The sequence below is a fragment of the Chamaea fasciata genome, unplaced genomic scaffold (assembly GCF_029207755.1).
Source record: "Chamaea fasciata isolate MVZ Bird 193981 ecotype frontalis unplaced genomic scaffold, bChaFas1.0.hap1 SCAF_9, whole genome shotgun sequence".
Taxonomy (NCBI): Eukaryota; Metazoa; Chordata; class Aves; order Passeriformes; family Sylviidae; genus Chamaea; species Chamaea fasciata.
Genome location: NW_027094094.1, coordinates 28572092 through 28597783, shown reverse-complemented (window position 1 = coordinate 28597783; position 25692 = coordinate 28572092). Strand labels below are relative to the sequence as shown.

The 25692-nt window shown below is 41.7% G+C and overlaps 1 protein-coding gene across 2 annotated transcripts in view; it reads right to left on the bottom strand.

The window, feature by feature from the left end:
• The window catches only part of PHYHIPL (phytanoyl-CoA 2-hydroxylase interacting protein like), a 55300-nt gene extending 42276 nt beyond the window's left edge, over nt 1–13024 (bottom strand). The window contains exon 1 of one of the 2 annotated variants that reach the window (XM_066191654.1): nt 12827–13024. In XM_066191654.1, coding sequence (XP_066047751.1) covers nt 12827–12970 — 144 coding nt within the window. In that variant the 5' untranslated portion in view covers nt 12971–13024. The remainder of the gene's footprint in view (nt 1–12826) is intronic. The other variant, XM_066191652.1, reaches the window with a different exon arrangement.
• Nucleotides 13025–25692: the final 12668 nt, after the last annotated feature.

The window sequence follows — 25692 nt, the reverse complement described above, 5'->3', positions numbered from 1 at the left end:
TATATTAAGTTAATTTCCTCTAACTGAGTGCATTTTGCCCATGACAGTAATTGCTAAGTGATCTCTCCCTGCCCTGATTTTGACCCACAAGCCTTTCATTCCATTTTCTCTCCCTTACCCAGCTGAGAAGGGCAGTGACAGAGCAGCTTTGGTGGGCATCTGGTACCCAGCCTGGGTAAACCCACCATATAAATCTTCTGGTCTCTTGTCTTCAGCAAGCTACTTACAGTAGCTGCCAGTTGACAAGAAAGTTGTCTGTGTGGATTTTATCAATCTTATAGCATATTGCCTGTCATGCTGTGGATGTATTAATTTGTACACGTAAGTGACAGTAAAGTTTTCCAATACCATATCAAGCACAGCAAGAGAAGCAAGGATATGAGGTGGAGCTATACAGTTTTGTACTTTAAATACCAATATAGATTAGTCCTAGTGTTTTGTGTGGGCAATAGCTAGACTACTGCAAGTTAATTTCTTACATTTTTAAAACAGTCATTATGTTTTTAAACATATTTCAATGCCATAGCTCCATCAAAATAATTTAGAGGTTCCACCAGCTTAATTATAAACACCCTTACAGCAATATAGCTGCAGTTCACAAAAATTAAGGATAACCTTCCCCCTTAATTTCTGTGTACCACCAAACTGCTCCTGCCAGGAATGAATTAGACCCGGTATTAAGGCAGTACTGACGCCTGTATGTGTTTTTGGAAGAGAGCCAAATATTCACGTATATTAAAATCTCTAGAAATTTTATTACTACATATGTCTTTGCATTCATAAAATTTATCAAGCAAAGCTATTCAGGAAAGGAAGTTATGACAGAGCCAGCCTAAGGAGATACTGAAAATGGAAATATTTTATCACTAACCAATGACTATTTTCATTTGTCTAATCGTGCAATAGAAATGAGTGCCAAATCCTCCATTCTCTGCAGACAGCTTGAGGCCTGAGCAGAAAAGCTCCATTACCACTTTTTCATTGTTCTTTCTTGAAGTTGAGTAATATATCACTATAAACTAGGTGAAACAAATGAGGTATAAATCAAGCTAAGTTCAAGGATTAATGAGATTAGCAGCTATCAGATCCATAGGCTATCTATGGACTGACCACTAAGTCTTATGCCCTCAGGAGTTAATTACACAGCTATCACAACACTGAAAATGCACATGACTGGCCTCTACCTGAATTGCAAACAAACCTTCCCACTCCTAGTACAGGAGCAGTGATGTCTGACAAAAATGTGGCAGCAAATAATTCAGAGACAACAGACAGGAAAGTACTCCACAATGTCTTCAGGGCTTCCTCCCATGCTTAGGAGGCATGAGAGATGCTCAGTGACAAATAAGACAAAAAGGGAAGCCCAGCTGTCAAAACAGAGGTTGGTACACCCCCTCCTCTCACCAGAGAGTTCAAAATTTGCTTTATAATTAACACATGTAGAAAATGATTTAAAAATGTGCAGTGATTATGATGGCTAAGGTGGGGAGACCCAAGCTCTCTGCGTCCTGGTTCTGTTTTGGTGCAATGCTTCTGCAGTTGAAATGGTGCCACGCAGCCCTTTTGGGAACAGTTGCTGTCAGTGAGCATTATGAACTCACAGTCAGTCTGGACTGAGATGCTCATTCCCAAAGAGCGGCTGGTTGGCTGCAGAAGGCAAATACCAGGAGTTAACAGAAGTGTCAATAAAAACCAGGAACAAGCAGTGGGGTTAGACTACAGTCACTTTGGGGGTTTGAACACTCATTAAAATAACTGCCCAACAGAACTGTCAAAATGGAAATATTATGCAAATAGTGAATTCATCCTGGAGTAAAACCTCCTTCCTCTATGTTTCTGGCAAAAACACTTTATCAACAAACATATCCAGACTAAAATAGATCATGCAACCAGCTATAACGAGAACACGTAAGTCTTATCCCTATTTTCTCATTTTGGATTTCTTCATCCTCTCAGGGGATGGTGGTCTGAACTCCCTATACTGTCAAACTCCCACTGACCTCAACAGTAAACAGCTCATCTCAAAACCCAGCTGAGCAGAGCAGCCAGCTGCCTTTGCTTGAGCCAGCTGTTCCCAAACCGAGGTTGCAATCCCACATGCAGCTGCAAGGCAGGCAGTGACAGCAGGGTCAGTTCTCCAGCCTATTATGTGGTGCTTCCACGGACTGTGGGAGCAGAAGCTTTGCTACAACAATGATCATGGGTATCTTCTTTCACTGCTTTAAAGTTGTTTTCCCCTCTTCCTCCGCCTCAACTACTGATGGAGTCTTATTACTGCTTGATCCAGCTGAACCCTAAGGCAAAGTTTTCAGCACTGGGTACACTCCTGCAGAGAGAGTTTTGTATGAATTATAAAGTCAGGGCATTCAAATACTACATCAATTCACTTCCCACAGGCTGTCTTCATGAATGCTTATTCATCTTGAAATGATGGTACTCTAAGAAGTCACTTAAGCTCTTAAGCTTTCCTGATCTCATGTCACAACTTCAAGAACAATCAAAAGGAAGAACGCTTGGAAAAGCATAAAAACAAAACCCAGAGTCAGAAAAATTTGTTGCTGCAACTTGTGCTAAATAAAGAGATCACTCCCTGCATAGAAACCACATAGCATGTTCTGCTGTGTAGCTCCTAACAAACTTCGATTCAGTAATTTCTGTCACCAGAAGATTATTGCTGTGTCCTCCTCATTTTGGATTATAGACAAACATAAAAGCCCCTCTGCACACACCCTTCTAGAGAGTGTAAAGGAGAAGCAAAGAGATGTTCCTCCCGCTTAATTGGTGGCTATTTCTGACCTTCAGATTATCATTCTGGCAGAGACATCTTAAAAATTATTTTTTCTTGTCATTACATGTAGCAGTATTGGTAGCTTTTACAAAGCACTCTTATGTTTCAAAGATAACATTACCACACAAACACTGGCTGTGCACTTCCACAAAGGCTAAGCAACACATTTCTTACTGCCTTAAATCATGTCTTCCAGGCCTGCTGGAGATCAGAGGGGCTGGCACAGGGGAGCAACTAAGTGCAAGTCACTTGTAATGTTCTACCTGCTAACTAACGAGCAGACAAGCCCTGGCAGGCTGGCTGGAGCTGCAGGCACACAGCACTTGCTATAGCTCATTTCAGAGGTGTAGCACTGCTTTCCTCTCTCTCATGCCCTCTGCCACATGCCAGCAAGCAAACAGGAGCAGGGGAGCAGCTGACCACTTCTGATGCCAAGGACTGTGTGCACGCACTGAAACAGCCTGTGCTCTCCAGCATTTCTCAAAGGAAATGAGAAGCCAGTGTTCCTCTCCAGCCTTGGGTGAGGGCAGGGAGGGGAGGGGGAAGGAACTCCCCCCTGTGCTCTTTATCCTGTCGTGGGAGCTAAGCAGAGGAAGCCAGACTTAGGAAAGCGTGTGAATGTGAGACCGTGGCAGGTTGTCCCCCTCCACACAACACAGCAATTGAGGGAGTGCTGTCAGGGCCAGGGCACCAGCTCTCCATGCAGAGTTCACACAGTCTGGGAAAGCAGGCAAGGTGGAAGCACAGGAACCCCTCTGCATCCTGATGCTGGTCCTTCCCTTCCTAGGGCACAGCACAGTGCCTGGGACAGACAGAGAAGTAAACACAGGACAGAGGTGCTCTCACAGAGTCACATAAAATGCTGAACTGGAAGGGACCCACAAGGATCATCAAATCTGACTCCTGGCTCTGCACAGGACTATCCCACTCTTTAAAACCACTTTGCCCTTTTCTTCCCCAAAGCACTTTCTCCTACTCACTGTCTTTGCTTACCAGTAGTTCTCAGGGAAAAGAAAAAGAAAAGGGAAAAATCACAATGGGCAAATAAAACTTGCCATTTCCAGACACCAGCCAGGACATGGTAGTGATGCTCCTGCCCTGTCCCTGGTCAGGGACACATAGAGAAACTATAACTCTGAGGAGTCAGGAGACATCTTCTTGCCATGTACATCCCAGCTAAGTGTCCCCTGCCCACGCTGCCACAGCACTGGGTCGGCAGGATCACTGAGCAGCAAGAGGCAGGTGGAGAGAATGGACTTCACACATTTCCATTGTTCACAGGCAGTTCATCAATTGTTTGAAGACCTGTCCATGTCAAGTTTCGTTCTATTTTCAGAGCTGCGTAATGACTGTTGATGGCATCAGCCCACGACTGGCAGCACACATTGATGAGTACTGTAAATGACCAGTTTCCATATGTACAGCCACGTGTCTCCTTTCTGCTCCAGGCTGCTGATAAAGATCCACTGGTGGTAGCTGCTGTTTAATATGGTAAATGATTTTGGAGATTACAGTCTTCTCTTGTGTAATCTTCTTACGTAAGGACTGAGAAAGAAAACATGTGAAGTGTAGAATTTGAACACCAAAACAGCAGCGGATCTGGAGCTCAAGATCTTGAAGATCTTTTCTGACTATTTCAAGCTAATAAAAAGCCAACTGAAATAAAATTCCTCCTCTTGAATATACAAGAAACTTAAATAATAGCTGCATCTCATCATAGAATCTTGTGTGCTAATCCAGTACATGGTACTTAGCTAATCAGATGTTCAGTGAATAATATGGGAGGTAACTAAGCAAGTCAATTTTAATCTAAGTAGAAATGAAACAAAACTTAACAAAAAAGTTTCAAGAACTGGAGCTCAAAAATTGGAGCTTAGAGACTGTGAATGGGTTGTTCCTAGGATAAGTTTAAGTTGGAGAAAACCATGTTTCTCTTCCTAACCAGCTACCTCATGGTGAAACACACATTTTGAGACTTTTTGCATGCTGATTTATGATTTTAAGCCGTGATATTCCATTTGGTCTCCTCATGCGCTGCATCAGCAGCTCCTGCTGTGTGTTGCTTGTAGCTCCTTTTGCTCATTCCTCATAACTTATGCTTGTAGTAAAGACAGAGGGACTGACTTAAAATATTTAAAATCTTGATGGCAGAGAGTGAGGAATATAAAAAACCAAAACAAGATAAAGAGAATGGAAAAAAAGTTAAAGCAGAGTGGGTGGAAAATGTTGAGAGGCTCTTTTGTCCTTTTCATTCCTATCGATTACTGTCTGCTCTGTTCCTTTCTTTATCTTTCTTTGCTTTATTGTGTGTCATACTGCAAGCTTTGAGAACACTGTGTTCTGATACAATGGCAAAGAGCCAACACATGCAAGACCTGAAAATACCAAAGAGATGAACAATATTCACGGGTGGAGGCTGTTTGCAGTAATGTGAGAAATTTCATGCCTATGGAAAAAAGGTCACCATCAGGAGAGGGCCTGCCCTGTGTTTACTCTGAGCGTGAGGTGTAGAGGGATCACACATTTACAGAACTCAGTAAGAGATGGAAGTTTTTTACTGCTTTTAGATGAGAGTTGTACCAGTTTTTAAGACAGCTGAGAAAATACTGAAAAACCCTCCACCAGCATTTGTTCAAACTTTTTAATGAATTCAGTTCAGCTCTGTTTGTCCTTCATAATGTTCTAATGAACAAATATTCTGGTGATGAGACTCATAGACAGGGCAATCATTATGCAGATTATTCAGTGAAGGGTTTGGAATAATGCATTGGTAAAGACTGGATTTCTAAAAAACAGAGGCAACTAATGAAATTTCACCTCTGCCCTGCTGATGCACTAGGTATAAAAAAAAAAGGCCTTAACCAGAGAGGTTTTTGTCCTATTGTAAAAGGTGTAATTCTGAAATTATTTAATATTAAAATGGTTTTCCAGCTGGACCTGATCAGCCTCTCAAGTGGAAAACACAGCCTAAGCATGCATATTTTATCAAAAACTTTTCTTTTTTCTTTCCTGTTTGTGTTTTTCCTTAAAATGCAAGATCTTGCTTGATGTATGTTTCCTTGGCAGTAAGATCAAGACTAAACTCAAGGAAAAAATTGTTAAAGCTCCTAACATTGGCTCTACAATGACTAAACACAGACATAGCAAATCCAAACACCATAGATGCAGCCATCTTCTCTTATGCCCTGCAGAATGGGTCTGGTAGAGAGAATGTCCAAAAATAGAGAAAGTAGGAAAAAAACCCAGACTAGGGGAAAATCTATTGCAGGTTCTTGTTTCATGGTGGAAACGGAGTAATGACCAGTTGATAATCTCTAGAGCCAGTCAGCTAAGAAAATGAGAGTTTCCTGTGTTTATGACTGAATGAGAGCGGTAAATGAGAGCAGCCCTGTGACCACAGTGGCTGATGGCATGAGCCCACTGAGCTCTGTCCCTGTTGCTGCATGCACCAGTGCTGCAAGTCGCCTGCTTTGCTGGGCTGTGCCCCCCAACCGAATCTGTTCGTGTCTCTCACAGGTGCTACACTGGCATCCAAGTTCATCATTGTTTAGAGAGAGTCCTCAAGATATTTCTGGAGAGCTGGTAACTAGCTTATAGTGTAACGTACTTAACTGGAATTTCTAAAAGAAGTGTTCTGTGTGAGGCAGACAATGATAGCAAAAACAAAACCAACACCGAACCCCCCAATGTTTTTAAACTATTTTGCTCTCATCACACGGAAACACAGAGCCAGAGGAATTTCAAGATGCTAATTTTTGGTCAAATCTATTAACGTTTTTCGATAAATTATCTCTGTGATTTTCATAATGTTCTTCCAGTGCTCCTCCTCCTTCCAGCTGCTATGTTTTTTTCCATCCTAAGCAGTAAGTTGGCTGTCTGGCTCTCTTCATTCATTGTGACATTAGGTACTTAAGCCTAAGGCGCCAACGTCTCTCCAAAGGTTGTGCAGGGTGGCAACGCTCTGATTCAGAAGACGAAATGCATCCAGGCACACAACTCTGAGTTTCACTTATTTCTTGACCTGTGCTGACAATGTGAACTCTTTTTTTCTCCACTCCTAGGAGGGAGACATTCAGTCATCCAAATATTTCTTTTGGACACAAATACAGCTTAGTTGCTGAATGTATATGAGCTGCAGACCTTATTTATAACTGCCGTGTTCTGTATGTGATTGATTGCCTCCAGGAGGGCTCCTCAGATGGACCTGAGCTGTTTGTTTTGGAGGCAGTGCCTGCACACTAGTGTCATTTGGTGGTCACCAGATAGCTGAGCTTTCATAGTGCTCCTATGTACATACCCCAGCATAAACTGTTATTTTAAAAGTCACTAATACTGCTTACTAGAATTCTGAAGGAAGATTTTTTTTTCCACTGGTTCTGCAAAGTTTTTGCTTTTCCTTTTACACTGATGTCATAGTTTTACTCCTCTCAATCCTCTTTTGCCAAGTTGCCTTTTTAATTCCTTCACCTAATAACCTAATTCACCTAATACACAATATAATTATTCTTTATTTATATATAACACCTAAATATTTTCCAAGTAATAGAGGGTAAGGAAAACAGTAAGGATGAATCTCTTATGAAGTCACCTAAAACAGAGATTACGTTCTTTCTTCCCAGAGTGACAGCACAAAGGAAGTTCACTGACTCCAACACAGGAGATGAAACAGAGAGATTCAGCTCAAATACACTCAGTGGATAAGCAAAGAAGGATTTTCACAGGAAAACATTCTAAAAATAGATCTGGAATTTGATGGCACTGTATTTCAACAGTATAATAATGATAATAAAAACGATAATAGCAACAACAACTACTGCTACTCCTTTATATCTGTTATGACACCATCTCAGGTAATTAAAAATAATATGCCCTGAAACTATAAACAAATAATTTGGCAATTATCTGGAGGAATGCTTTTAGTGCAGCAAACACAGAATAAATTCAAGGAATGAAGTTATGAGAGAATCTGAGCAGCAGAAGCCCTTCTGCTTTAAGAGATGTACATGTAGATGTCTATTTCTAGACTTGCTTCTAAGCTAACAAATATGTCCCTAAAATAACACCAAAACACAGATTAGGTCAGAAGGAAATATTGGCAAACACTACCACAACGCTGAGATCCTCCTGGGCTCCCCTTCAGATTATATAGTTCCACACAGCCATGAGTACCCAACCGGAACTACTGAAAGGATTAATTGTGGTCTACTCAGGTTTCATCTCTCCAGTAAATGTCCTACTGAGAGTAATAAAATACTGGATAACAGTGGATTACAACATCAGGAGTTCTGAAAGCATTCAAAGAGTGACACTCTAGAAGTGGACTCTACACCCAAACTCCAGACAAGAATGGTACTGGTGGCATTTTGGAAAGGTGCTGGTGCATGATTTAAATATATTTTTCTATTCTGTGTTTCTGTTTGAAAACATTTGAAATGACTATTAAGTTCTGAAAGGATGTACATAAAAAGCTGAAGTTTTTTGCCTTGCATTTTGATGATTAGTAAACCACAGTATGATCTTTACATGCTTCCTAGTCATTATAAGTCTAAAAAAACGTAAAATCCCTTAGGAACAGGGAAAAATTATTATGCAGTCACAGAAATGATATGCACCAAATTAGGTTGATTTATTTAGTTTTTAAATGTGAGAAATATAACTCCATTAGAATATTGTGTCAACATCCTTAGAAGTAAAAAGGGACACAAATTTAAGTTTTGAATATACCCTTGCAGCATATTTTGGAGGCAAGCAGGCAGAGACTGTCTTAAATGAATACTCCTGATGTGAAAACTTATCAGAAATGATCATCACCCCCAGTTCCGTGCACTCAGGAGGGAAATGCAGCTCCCATGTTTTGTCTTGTTAGTGAACAATCATGGGCTGGAGCAGCACAGTCCAGGAACAGAAGGGCAAAAACCTTGTGTACAGTGTAGGTACAAATGCTGGTTCTGGAAGTCACCTTATCTTGCTGCAAAGAAGCCCCATGCCTGGAGGAGCCTTCTGTAGCTGTGTGTCTCTGTAGTGACCTAAAGAATGTGTCCTCCAGCAGCCACCACAGGAACCCATCCCCTCGGGCAGGATGGGATGTATGACCCGGGCAGCTGCAGGAAGACCTGCTCTACTACAACTAAAAGAATAGTTGCCTGCTGTATGTTCTGTGTACAAGTGCTCATTTTAATTAAGGTTTCAATCTCCTCAATCTCTACCCTAATCCTTGGTTCTCTGTAATAATATTCCCACAGAGGACTCCAGGGTATTTTCTGGCATCAAACAAGCCTTAGCTGCTGGGTTCGTTCTGGTTTCACAGACTCCTGTGAATCCTTCTTCTTTAATATTCTGAGAAATATGTGAGGCAGAAAAAAATATCACTGTTTGAGCATTAATTGGATGATAATGGCAATTTATGGATTCGAGGAGGAGAAAAGGTGCCATAGAGTGTGTAAAGTGGGCAGCTGGCACAGTAGCTTTTGCCAACATTTATGTCAACGTGGGAGTACAGCAATATGGTAGCTGTTAACGTTGCACTCAATAAATATCTCCTCATATGTGAAGATGTGACTAGCCTTTTGGAGGAAGAAGCTGAGTATTCTCTGTGTCTGTGACAGAATTTTAAGTGTAATCCCAGCAAATCTCAGCAGGCCTTCATGTGTGCTTAAATACTGTACACACAAAATTGCTTTCTAGAAATGTAGCGCACAGGGAAGCAGTGAAATAATAATGAAATAATTCACACATTGAATTATCCAGGGAAAAAACAGTGTAATGCTCAACATGGCACTTTTTCTCAGCTGATTCAACCCTTAAGGAAAAATACACAGGCCTGCTGTTGTCCTGTGCATGTGACAATTTTTGTTACTGTGTGACTTGGATTCTGTATTATGGATCATGTATTTGTGCATCCACAAAAGCACTTAAGTTATTCCCAACGTTTTGTTGTTGTTGTTAGAAATAGGAAGGACATTGAAATTATTATTTTAGGACTGAAGAAATTGTGTGTCTCTGTTACACATGAATTTGTAACTATTGGAGTTAAACAGCAAAAATGATACTGTAGATAAAAATGGCACTAGATATTTTTGGGGTATTTTTCTACAGCTATTTCTTGCCATGAGGTTTCCTCCTGTGGATGTTCTACAACCCTTACACAACAATCTACTACATTGTTTAAACAGGGAAAAAAATCTTGTGTTAGGGTTCTGTCCTCTAGTTATGTTCTGTTTCCATTTTGCCATGACATTCCTCTCTGTGAGGAGTGTGTCCACCCTTTCTCCACCTCTTTAAAAGCCTTCTTTCCCTGCCTTCATCCACCACTGCTACTCTTCTGAGTGTCATCCCTACAGAACTACTAATTCTGTTTAAATCCCACAGCCACATTCCCTTAGAAGAAAGTTCTCTATAATAAAAATTTATCATAACATCCACAACTGAAACATCATCATTCTGAAGAGTCAAACCCACTGACATTTTCAAGAATTTCTGTCAAAAAGGCTCATTTATGGATGCAAGCAAAACAAACAGGACTGAAGCAAACTCAAAATATATACTGTGTAACAAACTGTCCAACCAAACAACTTATAAAATCAACTGGCCACACAGGTAGAGAAAGTTTTCCATTTAGTTTATTGATGCCTATTCACACTCCAACCAGCCAACAAAATGAGGAGTCTACCCACAGAATATCACCCATGTATTTATTTTTACATTGACATAAGCACAGACTGTCTTTTATGAAAGAATTTGGGAATGTAAGGTGGTGTAGGAAAAAGTATTAAATGACACTGCTATTTCAAACTAAAACGACAAAGTGCCTTACTAAGCGCTTTGGGTACTATGATGGACAAAAATGCTCTTGTGTGCACAGGAAATTAAGTTTTATAGTTTAACATGCAAATATAAGAAGGGTCATTTACACTTTCTTACTGAAAAGCTAATGACTCACATTTCCTAATAAAACACTTCCAACAAGCCTCATTAATGCAGCTATTTACATTCACAGCTATTGGCATAAGCACACGAAAAGGGAAGATACTTTCTCCACCCTATCTCTCAAGCCTGAAAGCTTGAAATTTATAGCTGTAGAGAAATATCAAACAGCAACACTGCCTTACAGCAAAACTCAAGCATAAAATAGCACCTTCTGAATGTAAATGATGATACTGAAAGGTTGCTCCGGAAAGTGAGATACCAGCGGGCTGATTTTAGCAGCAGGTGGCCAAGAAAGGCTAAGACAGAGGTGGGTATAATGTTTTTCCTGCCAGCATGGGGTCAGCCTATCACAGAGGAGTGAAGAGCTTATGGGGATGGGGCTGGATCTTCCCCAAAAAGGACAGAAGACTGGGGAACCTGAGCATTCTGCAAAGTCACCACTTCTCTTCCAGTTGAAGAGCAAGGCTGTGTTGTGTTGCTGCCTCATTTGTATTTACCAAAGAGGTGGAAGAGCAGCCTCATGCTGCCATCGCTAGACCGGTGAGACAGTGAAATTGAGGGATGAATCTCCCACTTGCTGTCTCCCATGGTGTTCCCATGGCCCAAGGACACAGGAGAGCAGGAATGTGTGCACTCACACATTGCTCAGAGGGGCTGAGATCCATCTCCATGTCTGCTGTTCCACTCAGATTGCACTTTTCCAGCAGATCCCACCTGGTGAGTGAGGCCTGGCTTGTAGCCAGTCCCTGGGTGGAGATCTGTCCTGTGGATGCTGTTGCGTGGTTTGTGTGTTTGATAAGAACAAGATGAAGCTGCAGCCACGGCTGTGCTGGCCAGCTGTCCTCAGCCTGCCTTCCGAACATTAAACAAGTCTTGGGAGAAATATCAGAGGGGGAATAGTGTATAACTGCATATTGCATAGAGACTACTCTGCCATGACATAGACAGTGGCATTTTGGAAAAGCTTCTTAATCAAGTAGTAAATAATCTTGTATCAAAATAAAGAGAGCTGGAACTTAATACCCTACATGACTAACTTTCCAATAAGAATTAAAATGAAGGAAAAAAATTCAGTAAATCCAAGCATGCTGACCCATGTGAGATACATGAAAATGGAAGGTTATAACTATGAAAATTATTAAGCTGAGTACTATTTTTTTCATAGTCACCCACTGGTGGGGTTCAGAATGTTAAGGGAACTTGAAGCAAAACCACTTCAGCTGCAGAGTAAAAGCACCTATTTGTTAAATAGGAGCCAAAATTAATAGTCTGACATCCCACCCTGTAGAATAGAGCATTTTGCACATATAGGTATGTAAAATTCCACTCAGAAAACAAGGAACAAACAAACGAGTAAACCTTTATCCTCGAGTATCTGTGATCCAAAGACATTCAAGTCCAAGAAAATAAACCATATTTGAGCTTTGTCAAATACTCGTACTAAAGAGCAGGTCTAACCACCCCTTCAGAAGAGGGCACCATCTCTCACATCTTATTTCCCAATCACAGAACATGTACTCCCCTCGTCCAAAAAAAATTTTGAAAAGTATTCATTTCCTGGAAACAGCCATATTCTTTTGAACAGATGGGAAACCTGATGGTCTGGGATGCAGTGAATCCCTTATTTGCTGATTTCAGAAAAGGATATTTCTGATTTTGAAAATTGGTTTGAGAGAGTTTTCTGACTTCATAACTTAGGAGAAGATCAGCAATGTAGAAAATACAATTGTGTGTTGATAAATTCTGGAGATATGTGGGAATCAGACAAAAAACATAGGCAAAGTTCATGAATTTAAGAAAAATGCACGTAGCTGTCCTCATAGTATGGGTATTCCCACTCAACTCCTGCAGTCATTGCATACCCAGGATCCCATCAAGCCATTAACTGTACAGTAAATTCTCCTTGTGCTCTCCATAGGATCACCACTCCCTGCTTTCCACATATCTGAGCATCCCATTGAATCATCTTTTCCATTCAGTGGGTCAGGTTCTTCCAAGCCCCTCCATCTGAGTTTCTCTGCTCTCTTTAGCCCTTTCCTCTCTTCTCTCATCCCTCTCCCAGCTCCCTCTCCTCCCTGTTTGCAGTGTCCCTGTGCCCCAGGAGTGCTGTACCTCGTGCCCAGGGTGATGTCTGGGATGCCGGCTCGGGGAGCTGCTCACGCTGGAGATGGCAACTCCTCTGTGGGCCCTTCCCGTCACCGAGGGCTCCGCAGTGCCCTGCTGCTGCTCCTCCCCCAGCTCTTGCCAGCCCCTCATTGGGACACAGAGAAGAGAGGTTTTGTTGGAAGTTGTGTTGGGGCCTCGTGAGGGAATGGTCCTGCCCACTCTGGCCGCTTGCCAGACTCCAGAGACACCTGAAGGGAAGGGTCAGTAGGGGTCCTGGGATATTTCTGTTCCCATCCCAAAGTCAGATGGGCGTGAGCTCTGAGTTCTGAAGGCACTGTGCCTACCAAAACCCCTCTGCAGCCAGAGCTCCTGGTAACCTCCCAGTACCAAAACTGGGGAGGCTGAGGGGGGAGGAGGAGGTGGCTGCACAGCCAGGCTTCCCCTGCTGCCACTGTCATCCCATTTGCATTGCGGGGAGATGATCTGGCTGCCTTTGTGTGGCCCTTTGGCAGGAGCCCAGCAGCATTTCTGTGCCACTGCTCACATTGTACTGCAGGAGCATAAACACAGGCTTGTCCGCAGTGCTCTCAACAGCTCTGGAGGAAATCCATGATTGCCCAGTGTCAAATAGGCCAGAGAAGCTGTGCTTTCTGTACACCAGCTACTGTCCTTATCCTAATACCCTGGCTCCTGTAGGAATGTGGAAATTCACTGGTGTCAGGGAAATAGGACAGTGTGATGTTACTGTAATAAATATCCTCATTCTGAGCTTGATGCTACAAAATTGTCTTTAATGCTCCACTATTTTTAAACATTCAGACTGGCCAGTGTTTAACATTTCTCAAAACCATGCCAAGGTGCCACAGAGATAAATAAATGAGGCAGAAAATATATAATGTTTGAGAAGAAAAAAAAAAAGAGAGTCACTAGTGTGAGGAGAAAAACTATTTTGAAACCAGAAAATACCATCTCAACCAATCCTTTCCCTACTCTATAAATATTTAAAAGCATAAATTATGTTATCAATACTCTACTCCTTCCTGTCAAATTTCTGACAGAGAGAATAATCCTGGAAAACATAAAGACAGGATCTTTCATCTACCTAGAAATCTTAGTACCCTACTGGCTAGGCACTATGTATGAGCTACTTATATGAGCTACTGGACCATTATGCTGACTTTGCATGACCACACAGATTTCCAGGCCCGAGAACACAAGAAATAGATCGGAAAAAAATCAGCAAGGTTGGTCCTCTCCAGGCTTGGAGATCTCTAGACTGGAAAAAAATTCCACCGTGCTTTGTGAATTTAACGCACGAACTTGAAACCCTCCTGCCTTCCTTGGTGACCTTTCTGCCTCCTACAGCCCTAACTGGACAGACACTGTCCAGTCTGTCACAAACACGGGGTGCACACCTCCCCCTGGGCCCCACCATGTACAGAGCAGCAGCTCATGTTGCTCCTACAGGGAACTCTGGGGAAATTCCAGCAGCTTTAACAGAAGCTGGTGTACATCTTACAGCCCAGATTATGTGGGGTTTTCCCCATTACTTTGTCATCACTCAGTCGGAGCTGCTTTGCCCACAAGGAAAGCCCTTGGCTGTCTGTAGCACGTGGTATCCAGGAAAGTGTAGGTGTGCAAGCAGGACCTCCACCTGCTCCCCTTTTTCTGTCCCACAGTGGAGCAGGCAGAGGGGTGAGGCACGCACAGTAACACACTCTCAGCTGCTGCTTTACTTGTCTGAATCACAACATGGCATTTCATGAATAACCCCTTTTCCACAAAGACAAAAGCAGGATTTTGCTGCTCATTCCCCTAATGCTGCAGAGACCAGCTGATTAAACTCTTTGAAAATGCATGTAAATTATCTTTATTGCACTGACTTCAATGAAGCTAGACAAACTTATACCCACTAGGAAACTAATCCTTATGTATTACTGCAGTAATGTACTACTGAACAAAGAAATATAGTTACAAATGCAAATATGAATATGAAAAGAAAAAGAATCTTTCTCTTTCCTAGAAGCCGTTACCCCATCAGATTTCCACAGGACTATAAAACTCTTCAGGCTACAGACTTTATTCTCTCTCCCTTTCACCTGAAATTAATATTGTTTTAAACAAATGAAATCTTTATCATTTTTTTCCTATCCCAATTCAGTTACTGTTTCCTGCTCTGCATTTAATTTTTAATGAGAAATTAAATATGTACCCTGATCAAAAAATTAATTTCCTTTTGAATTACCCAAACGTTAAAACACTGCTTCTGTGGCAAAGAGATGGTGCTCTGATGAACAGAGCCATCTACAGAAATCTTTTTGATAATGGTGTCCTTCTTTCAAATCCAAACATTTCCTTGATGTAGAATACAAATTGAGCTCTAGTGTATAAGTCAGCTAGGATTTCAAAGTTGGCCTTTATACTTTGCCATTAATTAATTCCGTCCAAGAAATTCAAACAAAGATACAAACAAAAAAGTTCTCTAAATACATTACATAAGGCATTCAGAATATTCTAATTCATTCCCCTCCAGGAACACAGCAGAGTCAAAGAATAGTGTACACAGCATGTTTGGACTGTATAAAAAGCACTAGAAACTCTAAGAATAGTTTAAAACCATTTATTTAAACCTCTCCATTATAAGAGCCATTGTAGAGTATTTGCTAATCAATCTACACTTCTGCGCTCTAAACAATTGCAGGCTTAATGAAGTGTGCTTTTCTTCACTTCAACTGTTCATGCAGGAACAGTTTCCTATTAAAAAGGGAGGAAATGCAAGCAGAAGGCAGAAGACCTCTTCCAAAAATTACTGGAACTTCTGAGTAGTTTAAATATTGGCTAGAAAGTCAGAAACTCTTGTTTGTGATCTGAGAAAGAGACATTCTTTCCCAATACACCACGTGTATACTTTTAAGTCAGGTAGAACAAGTATTTTCTCTGATGCGATGAGGAAAGCCTCCAAAATCAGGGGAAACTCATACAAATTACTCCAATTTTTTTAAAATATCATTTTCTAGCAATTATTGCAACATAACTGAAACAGAAGCCGAGAATTTGGGTCAGTGGTCAGTCAGTATAGTGAGATCTTCCAAGCTGAGTAATCAAACTGGTTTGTGCTTAGGAGTAATACCACAGCATGGAGTAAGAACAGAGCAGCTATGTCTGTTCAGCCTGAAAGTACATTAAGAGTTTTCTTTTCCTCACTCAGTTCAACTTGTATAGAAACACAAGGGAAACTTAGCCCCTCACAGCTTTGGCACAAAACTTAGTGGCATTCATTCACCTGAAAACCAGGTCTGTTAGACTGGTTAAGGGAAGAGGCAGAGTCACAAATGCAATGTTAGAAACTAAAGCAAAGAAAAAAAAAAAAAAAAAAAGTGAAAAGTAGGTTTTGTTGTGCTCCCCACTAGCCCACAATATGCTGATGACACCTCCTTCCTTGTCCCTCCTGTGTGACAATTTCTATAAGAGGCCACAGAGCTTAGTTGATACCACAGTGCTAGAAGTACCATTAACTTCTATGAGATTTCCCTAGGCCATTATCTCCTACTCTTAGCTCATTATTCCCTGGAGCCCAACACACAGAACACTAATTTGTGGCGGCTCTTTATCCCTGCTAGGATCTTGTGTGGTCATTGTTTTTGTGTAACCCATCTCATTATTTTGTTGTAATCTTATTTACTGTGCAGTGAGATCTAGGAAAGTCCCACACCAAAGTGAATATTTTATAGGACTAAATTTCTAACACTTGATTGTGAACATGCTGCATGAGAAAGCCAATATTTGACGTTCTTTTCACTGTTTATTTTGACGCAGACTTAAAATCATGGCCGATCTTAACAGAATTTTAGGTTACAATAACTTGTAGCATTGCCTGAGACTCTTTGAGAAGATGCAGTTCCTGTAAAGGACGGAGATCAATTCCCGTACCTATGTGGGCATAGAGAAGCATATGTATTTCTATTTTTCTTTGATCATGTTTGATAATGAAGACTGTATTTCAATCATGCAAATTTTTAGGGGTCTGAGGGTTGTGTTTAACATGCATAATAATTAGTGCAAGCTGTTTAAATATTCATCAATGCTCTTTAGGCACAGAACCACAGGCACTGAAAGGCAAGAAAGAAAGAATTTCACTTATATATTGTAGGAATCAGCTACTGGGAACAATCTAAATCCAAACCAAGAAAAGATCAATGATTTATCTCTTTCCTCCCTATAATAAATTCCAAATTTATTCTGAATAAATTCCAGATTCAGTCTTTTGAGTTCACCTGGAACCTGAAGATGCAACTAAAACCATACTGAGACATGCCTGAATGTATTGTCTCCCTCACCTAAATATCCCAAACCCAGAGGAAGCTGATACCTGCATTCTCAGAGCTTATCTATCTGCAGAGCTTTGTTGTCTCTCATTCAAGAATTTGGATTTTCTGTGAGATATGTGGCTTGGAAATGAGTCTGGCACAATATAATCCCTTTTGTTATGTGGTTGGAAAACTTCATATCTTCTTTAATATTAACATGGGGTTCAGAAGAAAGAGGAAATTCTACTTTTCTTAAGGAACCAAAGCCCATCTGATCCCACATCTTTGCAAAGTCCACACAGCTATCCAGGCATGAAAAGCGGCTTTTGCCATTTGTCTATGAAAAACAGCATCATGAGATGCTATCTGTATTTTTATTGTGACTACAGTTTACAGACCACATTTTCTGGCGTGGTGACAGATGAATAGTTCCACGGCACAGCGTGGGATGATGGCCCATTATCTGGCTAAGGGTCTGTAAGGAAGGTTTCCATGACAGCATTCTGTGTATCATCGGTATTTTGGAAATGACATTCAGCTTTGGTCTCTGACTTGTACAGGTTTTACCGTTCCCATGAAACATTATATTACAAAAAAAAAAAAAAAAAAAAAAAAAAAAAAAAGCCAGGGCTAGCATGAATATTTTACATACAGCCAGGAATGCCTGGAAGTTATATTCCTGTGATAAACTATAGAGCTATGTGATAAAGCACAGAGCTATTTGTTAAATGCACCTATTAAATATATTTAATTACCTGTCCTACTCTCTGGCCGGTAACCGTTCTGTCTTGGGACTTACTCTGAAGTTTTATACTGCTGAACAGGTTCAGACAGCTGGCATTTCCAGCCTGCTGTTTACATTAAAATATAGATTTTTTTAAAAACAAAAACTGATTCAAAGCCCAAGAGAAGTTAGTTTCAATCCTGGGCCAAAAATAAAGAGCTTTTCTATACATTAAAACATAATGGTTTTTAAAGCACAGCATCTTGCTCCACAAAGCTGAGGATGAGCTTAGCACTGAATGACAGGGGAGAGTTGGGACAGGAAGGGCCTTAAGAACGCTTGACATTCAAATGTTCATAAAAGTTGTTCCAAGTAAAGTTATAATCTGTTTTACAGCTGTTTATTCCTCCGCTTTTGGACAGGGATTTTCCAAGGGGTCTGAAGGAACTAGATGCCCAGTTCCTATTGAATTTCAGTAGCATTCCACCTCTTAACTCCAGTGTGCTGCTCTGAAGGTTATGAGCCATGAAACACAGCCTCTGTACTGAGTTTAAACAAATGGGGGATCTGTGACTTTTCAAGAACAGGGCCACAATACAGGTCTTATCTGCAGCACAGGGAGAGGTCCTGTGCAACGTTCTGCTAGTTTGGAAATGGAGATTTTCTCAATCCACACATGACTCTGCTAAAGCAAAGTACACTATCACATTATGCACATCTGTCTCTAAGCATGTACTTACAATTTATATACAATAAAATATCTAACTGGCTGCAATCTGCTTAAGGAGCTTTTCTCTTAACCATTTGAATTTCAAAGCATTGATAAAATTGCAGAAGGATTTTAATTGTATACAAGATCTGAGCTTAGACAAACCATCTACATGGATTCTTAATCTTTTGTGGGCAGCGACTACTTCTTAATGAGTGTAAAAAAGAATTCAATAATAAACACAAACACTGAGCGACAATACAAAAGCATGGATTTTCTACATATGGCACAATGAAATCTCTCTAATAAGGAAGAGAAGATGTACTGTTTCCAAAATGCAGATTTTATTAATCAATTTCCCCACATTTTTTAGAGAATTATGAGTAAAATCTGAAGATACAGAGAATGAAGAGTACAGAATTCCTCAGCTGTACTCTCACGGACAGAGAAGAGACCTAACTCACATAGTCCATTCCTAAAGTAAATCCCAAAGTGTTTTCCTGTATCAATGTCAGGCAGGAGTATGAGCCACTGGTGTCCTACTTTTCTGCATGCTTCTCCACTTCAAGCTCGAAATAAGCCAATAAAATATACCAATGAATGTTTCCATCCTTACAAATGTTTTCAATAATGCTGCTCAACCACTGCATTCCCTATTTTTCTCGCCAGGCTTTTGTTTATTCTTTGACAGTGTTCTCTATCCTCGTCTGAAGTACAAGATAGCCAGGTTGAGGCGGACATGCACGTAGGCATTTGCAGACTGTTTGGGATACAGAAGCTGGAGAGTTCCCCAGGTAAGCAGGCACTCTGAGCCCACAGAGAGGGCTGGCACTTGGCCCTGCATCCCCAGCTCCAGACACCCTTCTCACATAGAGGGGGGTGTGTTGTGTTCCCCACGAGGCTGACAACTGACCCCTCTCTGTCCCATAGTCTTCTTGGCAACATCCCTTTGGAAAACACATTGTACAAAACGTGGGATGACAATCAAACAAACCTACAAACAAGGGCAAAGCAGCGCCCTGTCAATAGTGAGTTTTGATGATAAGGTGTTCCCAACTCAGACAATCTGGATACATAACCTGCTCAAGCCAAAGTCAGAAAATAAAAATGAAGTATGAATTAACAAGCTGTGAATGAAGCCATAGAGGATTTTGGACTTTCTGCCTTTCTTGCTATTTTGGCAGCTGACAAGCTTTTGAGCTGGCAGAAGCTGCCTTACCTACCAGCACTGTGCAGCACAGGGAGGGCTGAAGGAAGGCTACAGAGGGCAGGTACAGGAAACATCCATGGGCAGAAACAGCAGCAAATTAGAGGATGGAAGTGTACAAAGCACTTAGATACCTAATCTTAAAAAATCATGTGTCATAGGGAAGTGAAGATAGATGCATCTTGGGAAGGGTTTTACTTCTGCTCTGAATGTGCTGGCAGCATGATATTGTGCACTTGGCAAGTCTCTCTAAAATCAAAACCTTAAATCAATAGGCAATGTATGCCAGTGTTTCTTCAGCTCAGAGATGGCTTTCTCTTCTAGGTTTTATTTTATTCTTTTCCTTACTGATGAAAATTTGAAGGAACACTTGGGCTGTAAAAAATACATTTCAGAACCCCACTCTTAAACAGATGACATTTTATGGAAGCTGGTAAAGTCCTGGGGCTCCCTGGTTGTTTTGCTTCCTCTGCCTGACTGCAGTGAGAGCCAGCTATGTAACATCTGATGCCTACAATTCACTCAGCAGCAGCTATTCTGCTTTTTTTTTTTTTCCAAAGAGAATACCACGCAACTCTAATCAGAGTTGATGTAGATCAATGTGAGCCTTTACTTTCATTATATTTAAAGGGACATACGATTTATTGATTTGTGTATCAAATTTTAGCACACGTGTTTTCTCTTTTGTCTACAGTCAATGCAGCAGATCTGTAGATCCAAATGTCATTCAGTACAAAAACAGAGTTAAATCAGGAAGATGACTAGGCAATGATATTGGCATAGGACACATTTCTTTTATAGTGTCGAGTTTTTAATATGTAAAGATAACTACTTGAGCACAAAGTTAGAGCCCTGAAAAAGCATTCAATCTGAACTGCCTTGCTCTGTGGGGGTTTATAGGATGGCTGCGTGCTTGATTTAAACATGATGTCCTATTTCTAGATATTTTAAAATAATTTAAAATTAAAAGCTGATTTGTCTTGTGATGTCGATTATTAGTCAAAACAAGCAAAGAGCTGGGTTTTTTAAACAAAGTAAAAGTCCGCATACTGTGCTGCCATATATCCTGTGCTTAATATGTCTTTTTCTTGTTGTTTTTCCTGAACAATGTGGTGTGATTATACATCTGACATGGGCTTATCAGCAGAGTCAGGAATTAGGTAGGATTCACCTCACTGGCCGGGTACAGGCATGCACATGTTAGAGATTTACTCTGACAACTGCCTAGGCTCCCTCTACAGTCCGAGAAGCAGGAAAGGCACCTCACATTGCTCTACCTTCAGCTGGGGATCCTCTCCAGAGACCAGCTTCACCTACACGTCTGGGCTCTCCTGCCTTGGCTACATAGCTGAAATTCATAAAGCCAAACACAAAAAATATGTGTCCCAGCTGCAGTGAAAGCTGCTCCTTTTACTTAAAATCAACTCTGCTTAATTTCACAGGTTGGACCCAGCCCCAGTGCCTCCCTTCGGCGACCCATTACAGGTTACTTCCGTGAGATTAGTGCATTCTTACTGACAGGAAAATGCAAAAGGGACTTGCTGAATCATGTCCTCAGTCTGAAAGAAAGACTGATGTTCACTTGTTAAACTCTATATAAATTATATGCCATTCTTAACTGGGTAAATTAACACAGCATTAAGGAGAAAGCAAACTGACAGCTGTAGTGCCTCTAACATATGAGAGCAGCTTTTAGCACCTTTGGCCTTTCCTACTCTTTTCCTTGAAGTGCAGAAATATCATTCTTATTTCTTTCCCCTTGGAAAGTGGGAGAAGGAACATGGACAATAAGTTAATACTTACTAATGACAGCATGATTGTCCACTAAGGAGGCATCATCAGCCACTAATAATTCATTTTTTCCAGGACATAATGTACATCTATCATATGTCTCCTGTATATCAGCAGAGCTGAAGCTGGGGATAGAGAATAGCAGTTTTGCTTTTGCTGTGTGAATAAAGCCATGATCCGATGTGAATGACTCACTGCTGTTGTGTAAGCCTGTAAGCATCTTTGCGTGAAAGATGAAGGCATTTCAGATGAGCCCGCTGAAATCAGTGCCGTCCTCTCGAGCTTGAGGACATCGTTCTGAAGAAGATTTCAGACTTGAAATGCAACGAGATTTAAGTTACTGTGTTATTGGAAAAGAAATGCACCAAAGATCAGCTAAGTATTTCTTGCTTCATTTTACAATTCAGCCTGGCCTTGGAAATGCCTCTGGTCAGGATCTTTTTGAGCTGCAACTCCAGTCATGCAGCATTTCTGAGGAAAGGTGTGGTCATTCTAAGTCCATTTTAGGGAAGTGGTAGGTCTGAAACACACGCTAAAGGGAAGTTGGTTTCATGGCAATATTTTTAAGAATTTGTTTTAACAATAGCAGATTGATCAATTTCTTCAATTATTATTTGCAGTTTTAAAGGAAACTTTATTTCCCTGCCTCCAGTTTTTACTGAGCTTGACCTGTCAGGACGAATGTGTGCTCGTATGAAACCCCACCGCCATTGGTGTCATAGGCTGGGTACCAGCCCCTGCCCCTGTCCTCCTCTGCTCAGCCATATCAGCTGCTTGGATGATCAGGGGAGCAGAGGAGCTACCCTGGGAGCCCACAGATGCTCTGCCCGCCAGGCCCTTTGCTCCAAGACCCCTTCCTTTCTCTGTGGCTGCTGGCTGTGCCCCAATGCGTTGCCTGATGCATTTAGAGGAGCTACTTGGCTCCTCTACAGGGCAGCGCACACCACTTGCCTGGGAAATGGTGGTGTGTATGGAGCCTGGGAAGCAGGGAGGGGTAGAGGTGTCCCATTTGCAAGACCTGGTACATTCCTTTGTCACAAGACTGAAAGTACATATGGGCTTTATGAACTGAGAGCTGTTATTTCTGGCTCTGGTTCCCACTATCTCACCAGTCCTGGAAACCCTATTAGCAGGTACTGCACGGATTACATCAATCACAGCCAAACATGAAAAATCTTGCAAAAAATTTATCGTCTTGCCTATGTAGTCTTGCCTAAGAGATGACACAAGGAAGATAAAATACAAACTTGAGAGACAAAACTTGTTTAGCAGGCCCTTGTTCTTTACTCATCCAGGGCAATGTGTTGAGCTCTCTTGGCTTTGCTTCCCTGGGCAGCTGCGCTGAAGCTGGAACACTTCCCTCACACAGCCCAAATGCTGGTTTCCATTTTGTAGAGCTACATAATTCGATTTGCTCTGGTGGTTCAAAAGGTCAGTGGGGAAGGGCTCCTGTGGAGAGGAGAGTGAGCAGCTCTCGCTAACAAATGGGTGCTTGCCTTGGAAAACAGCATGTCTGTTCACATGCATCCAAACCGCTAAAGCATCCCACTGAGAGCGAGCCTGCAGCAGGAAGGGACTTTACAGATCTTTCAGCCACCAGGAGTTACACAAACAAGTGCCAGAAAAAACATTTTCTCTTTAAAAGGGAATCCTTATATATAGTGCTTGATAAAGTTCATTCTACTAATTCGTGGAATCAGGAAGGAAAACAGGACCCGGTTGTTTGAGGAAAGCATTCAGATGTAAAATGTGACCTCAGCTCATTGGTGGTGTTGAGACAGGACAGAGACAAAAGGATATTCAAAACACACAGCTAAGAAATGGGAAAGAAAAGCTGAATCCCAAGTGCCGTGTAAGGACAATCACGGTGTGTGACTTGGAAGAGAACCATCCAGGTCCAAGTCCACATCCAGGGCAACAATTAATACAAAGGAATCAGTTCTTGGTAAATTTCAATTATGGATTGCTAAGGTAAAGCAAAAACATTTTCAGAGCAAATGAATAAGGGTAAAACACACTGTCCTTTTTCACAAACAGGGCAGGTCAAAGCAGTGTTATTCCACAAGCACTGTGAATCACAAAGAAACATTCCTCAGAAGTACTGTCCTGTCCTGCTCTCGCTGGAGTAAGAGAACTCATTAAGGGAGAAGAATTAGACCTATACAGGAAGCACCAATCTGCTCCATTTATACAGCATGACTTACCACAAAGGGTTTTAAAGCTATTTAACATGCAGCGTTAACAGGACAATTCAGCTACCAATGAATAGAAGCTTCTTGATTATACCCCAAGATTTGACCCTCTGTCTGTAAGGCTCTGCAGTGGTGGGGCAGGAGAGCCCAGGCACACAGCACATCCTCCTGGCACACACATTCTGCCCGCCCTGCAGCCAGTGCTCACCCTGGCTGCACTGAGAGCACCCCAGCAACAGCAGCGCCAACTGAAATTTTGCACAGAAACCCTCAGGGATTTCACCCGCACACACCTCAGTGCTGGGGGAGATTGTGTGCGTGGCAGATGTTGGCCCTGCTGATTTCTAGCTCCTCGTAGCACTCAGAATGGGGAAGGGAAGGGAAGGGAAGGGAAGGGAAGGGAAGGGAAGGGAAGGGAAGGGAAGGGAAGGGAAGGGAAGGGAAGGGAAGGGAAGGGAAGGGAAGGGAAGGGAAGGGAAGGGAAGGGAAGGGAAGGGAAGGGAAGGGAAGGGAAGGGAAGGGAAGGGAAGGGAAGGGAAGGGAAGGGAAGGGAAGGGAAGGGAAGGGAAGGGAAGGGAAGGGAAGGGAAGGGAAGGGAAGGGAAGGGAAGGGAAGGGAAGGGAAGGGAAGGGAAGGGAAGGGCCAAATCCACACTGACTGGCAGACAATGATGTCCTTGGTGCTGTATATACTCCTGCCCATTCGAAGGCACACCAAAACCCAGCTGGCTATAAGACTTTTCTGAATCACTGCTCTCTGGACATGGCTTATGGAAGAACTGTGTGGAATGGTACATCCCAGTGCACCATGCTAAGCATAACCTACCAAAGAAGCTGCACTACCTGCTGAGCTTGAGCAGACCCAAAGAAATGATTTAGAGCTGAAGTTACCTGTAAGGCACTCCCAGCCTTTTCAGCCCTGTGCTTAAAATGTCTCTGACCTCTTCCCCTCCCACCCAACATAATAGGAGGTAATTAGTATGAAAAAGCCAGATGCTGGTAAGAGAATATTGTGAGGTTAAAATATTTTATACATGTGGTTGAAAAAAATAAAAGCAGTTAGTAAACTGTGGTTGACATAGCGTGCTCTTAGCATTATTTTTTTAAAGGTACAGCAGTCCTAGAAATACTCAAGTTGGGTGGTCAGTATTTTTGTTTCAGTTTCAAGCGACTGGTGGCAAATAGGAACAGACAGGCTATGAAAGCTTAAACCTAACTTTGGCTGCTTTTCTGGCAAGATATCACTGCTCAGCCTGAAAATGTTGCCATAGCCTACAAGAATAAAACTGCAAATCAAATGGCATCTCAGAGTTTGTGTCAGTTCTAATGTACAAGGCCTTTATCATGAAGCAGAATTAGGAAAAAAGCCCAGAACCACTGAGGGCATTGTGACATTTTTTCCCAGACAGTAACAAAACTCCTGAATGGTGTTATTTGTGGTTTGTGTCTCTGCATCAGGAACTTGTGAATTTTGGCTTGTAATTATTCAGACACGGGACAGGAAGCCTGAGCCTGGGACAGGTTTTATTTCTGCTCCAAAACTGCCTTTCATACTTTTTTGGGATTGTTGAGGAATGACCCTCAAATCCTGGAGTGATACTCTGTGTTCTTATATCAAGGTGCAAACACATTAGGAAGAAAATTATGTCAGAAGCTACTTTTATCACTTCACTCACTTTCAACCTTTCTCTTCACAACTTTACAAATAATAAAAAAAAATATTTCTAACAGCAGGGATATTAAAGTCCTTGAGAAATGACCCAGGAAAGAAACACTGCAGTGTTTAAAGAGAAGCTTAAACAAACACATATCAGAAATGTGTTTAAAGCTTCGGGAGCTCAGCTGGAGCTGCAGCTTTGCAGCTGGGGAGGCAGAGGATGGCAGTAAGGCTGTCTGGGCAGCATTTGAAGGTGAAAGAGCCCAGTATCTCCTTTTTCACCCTC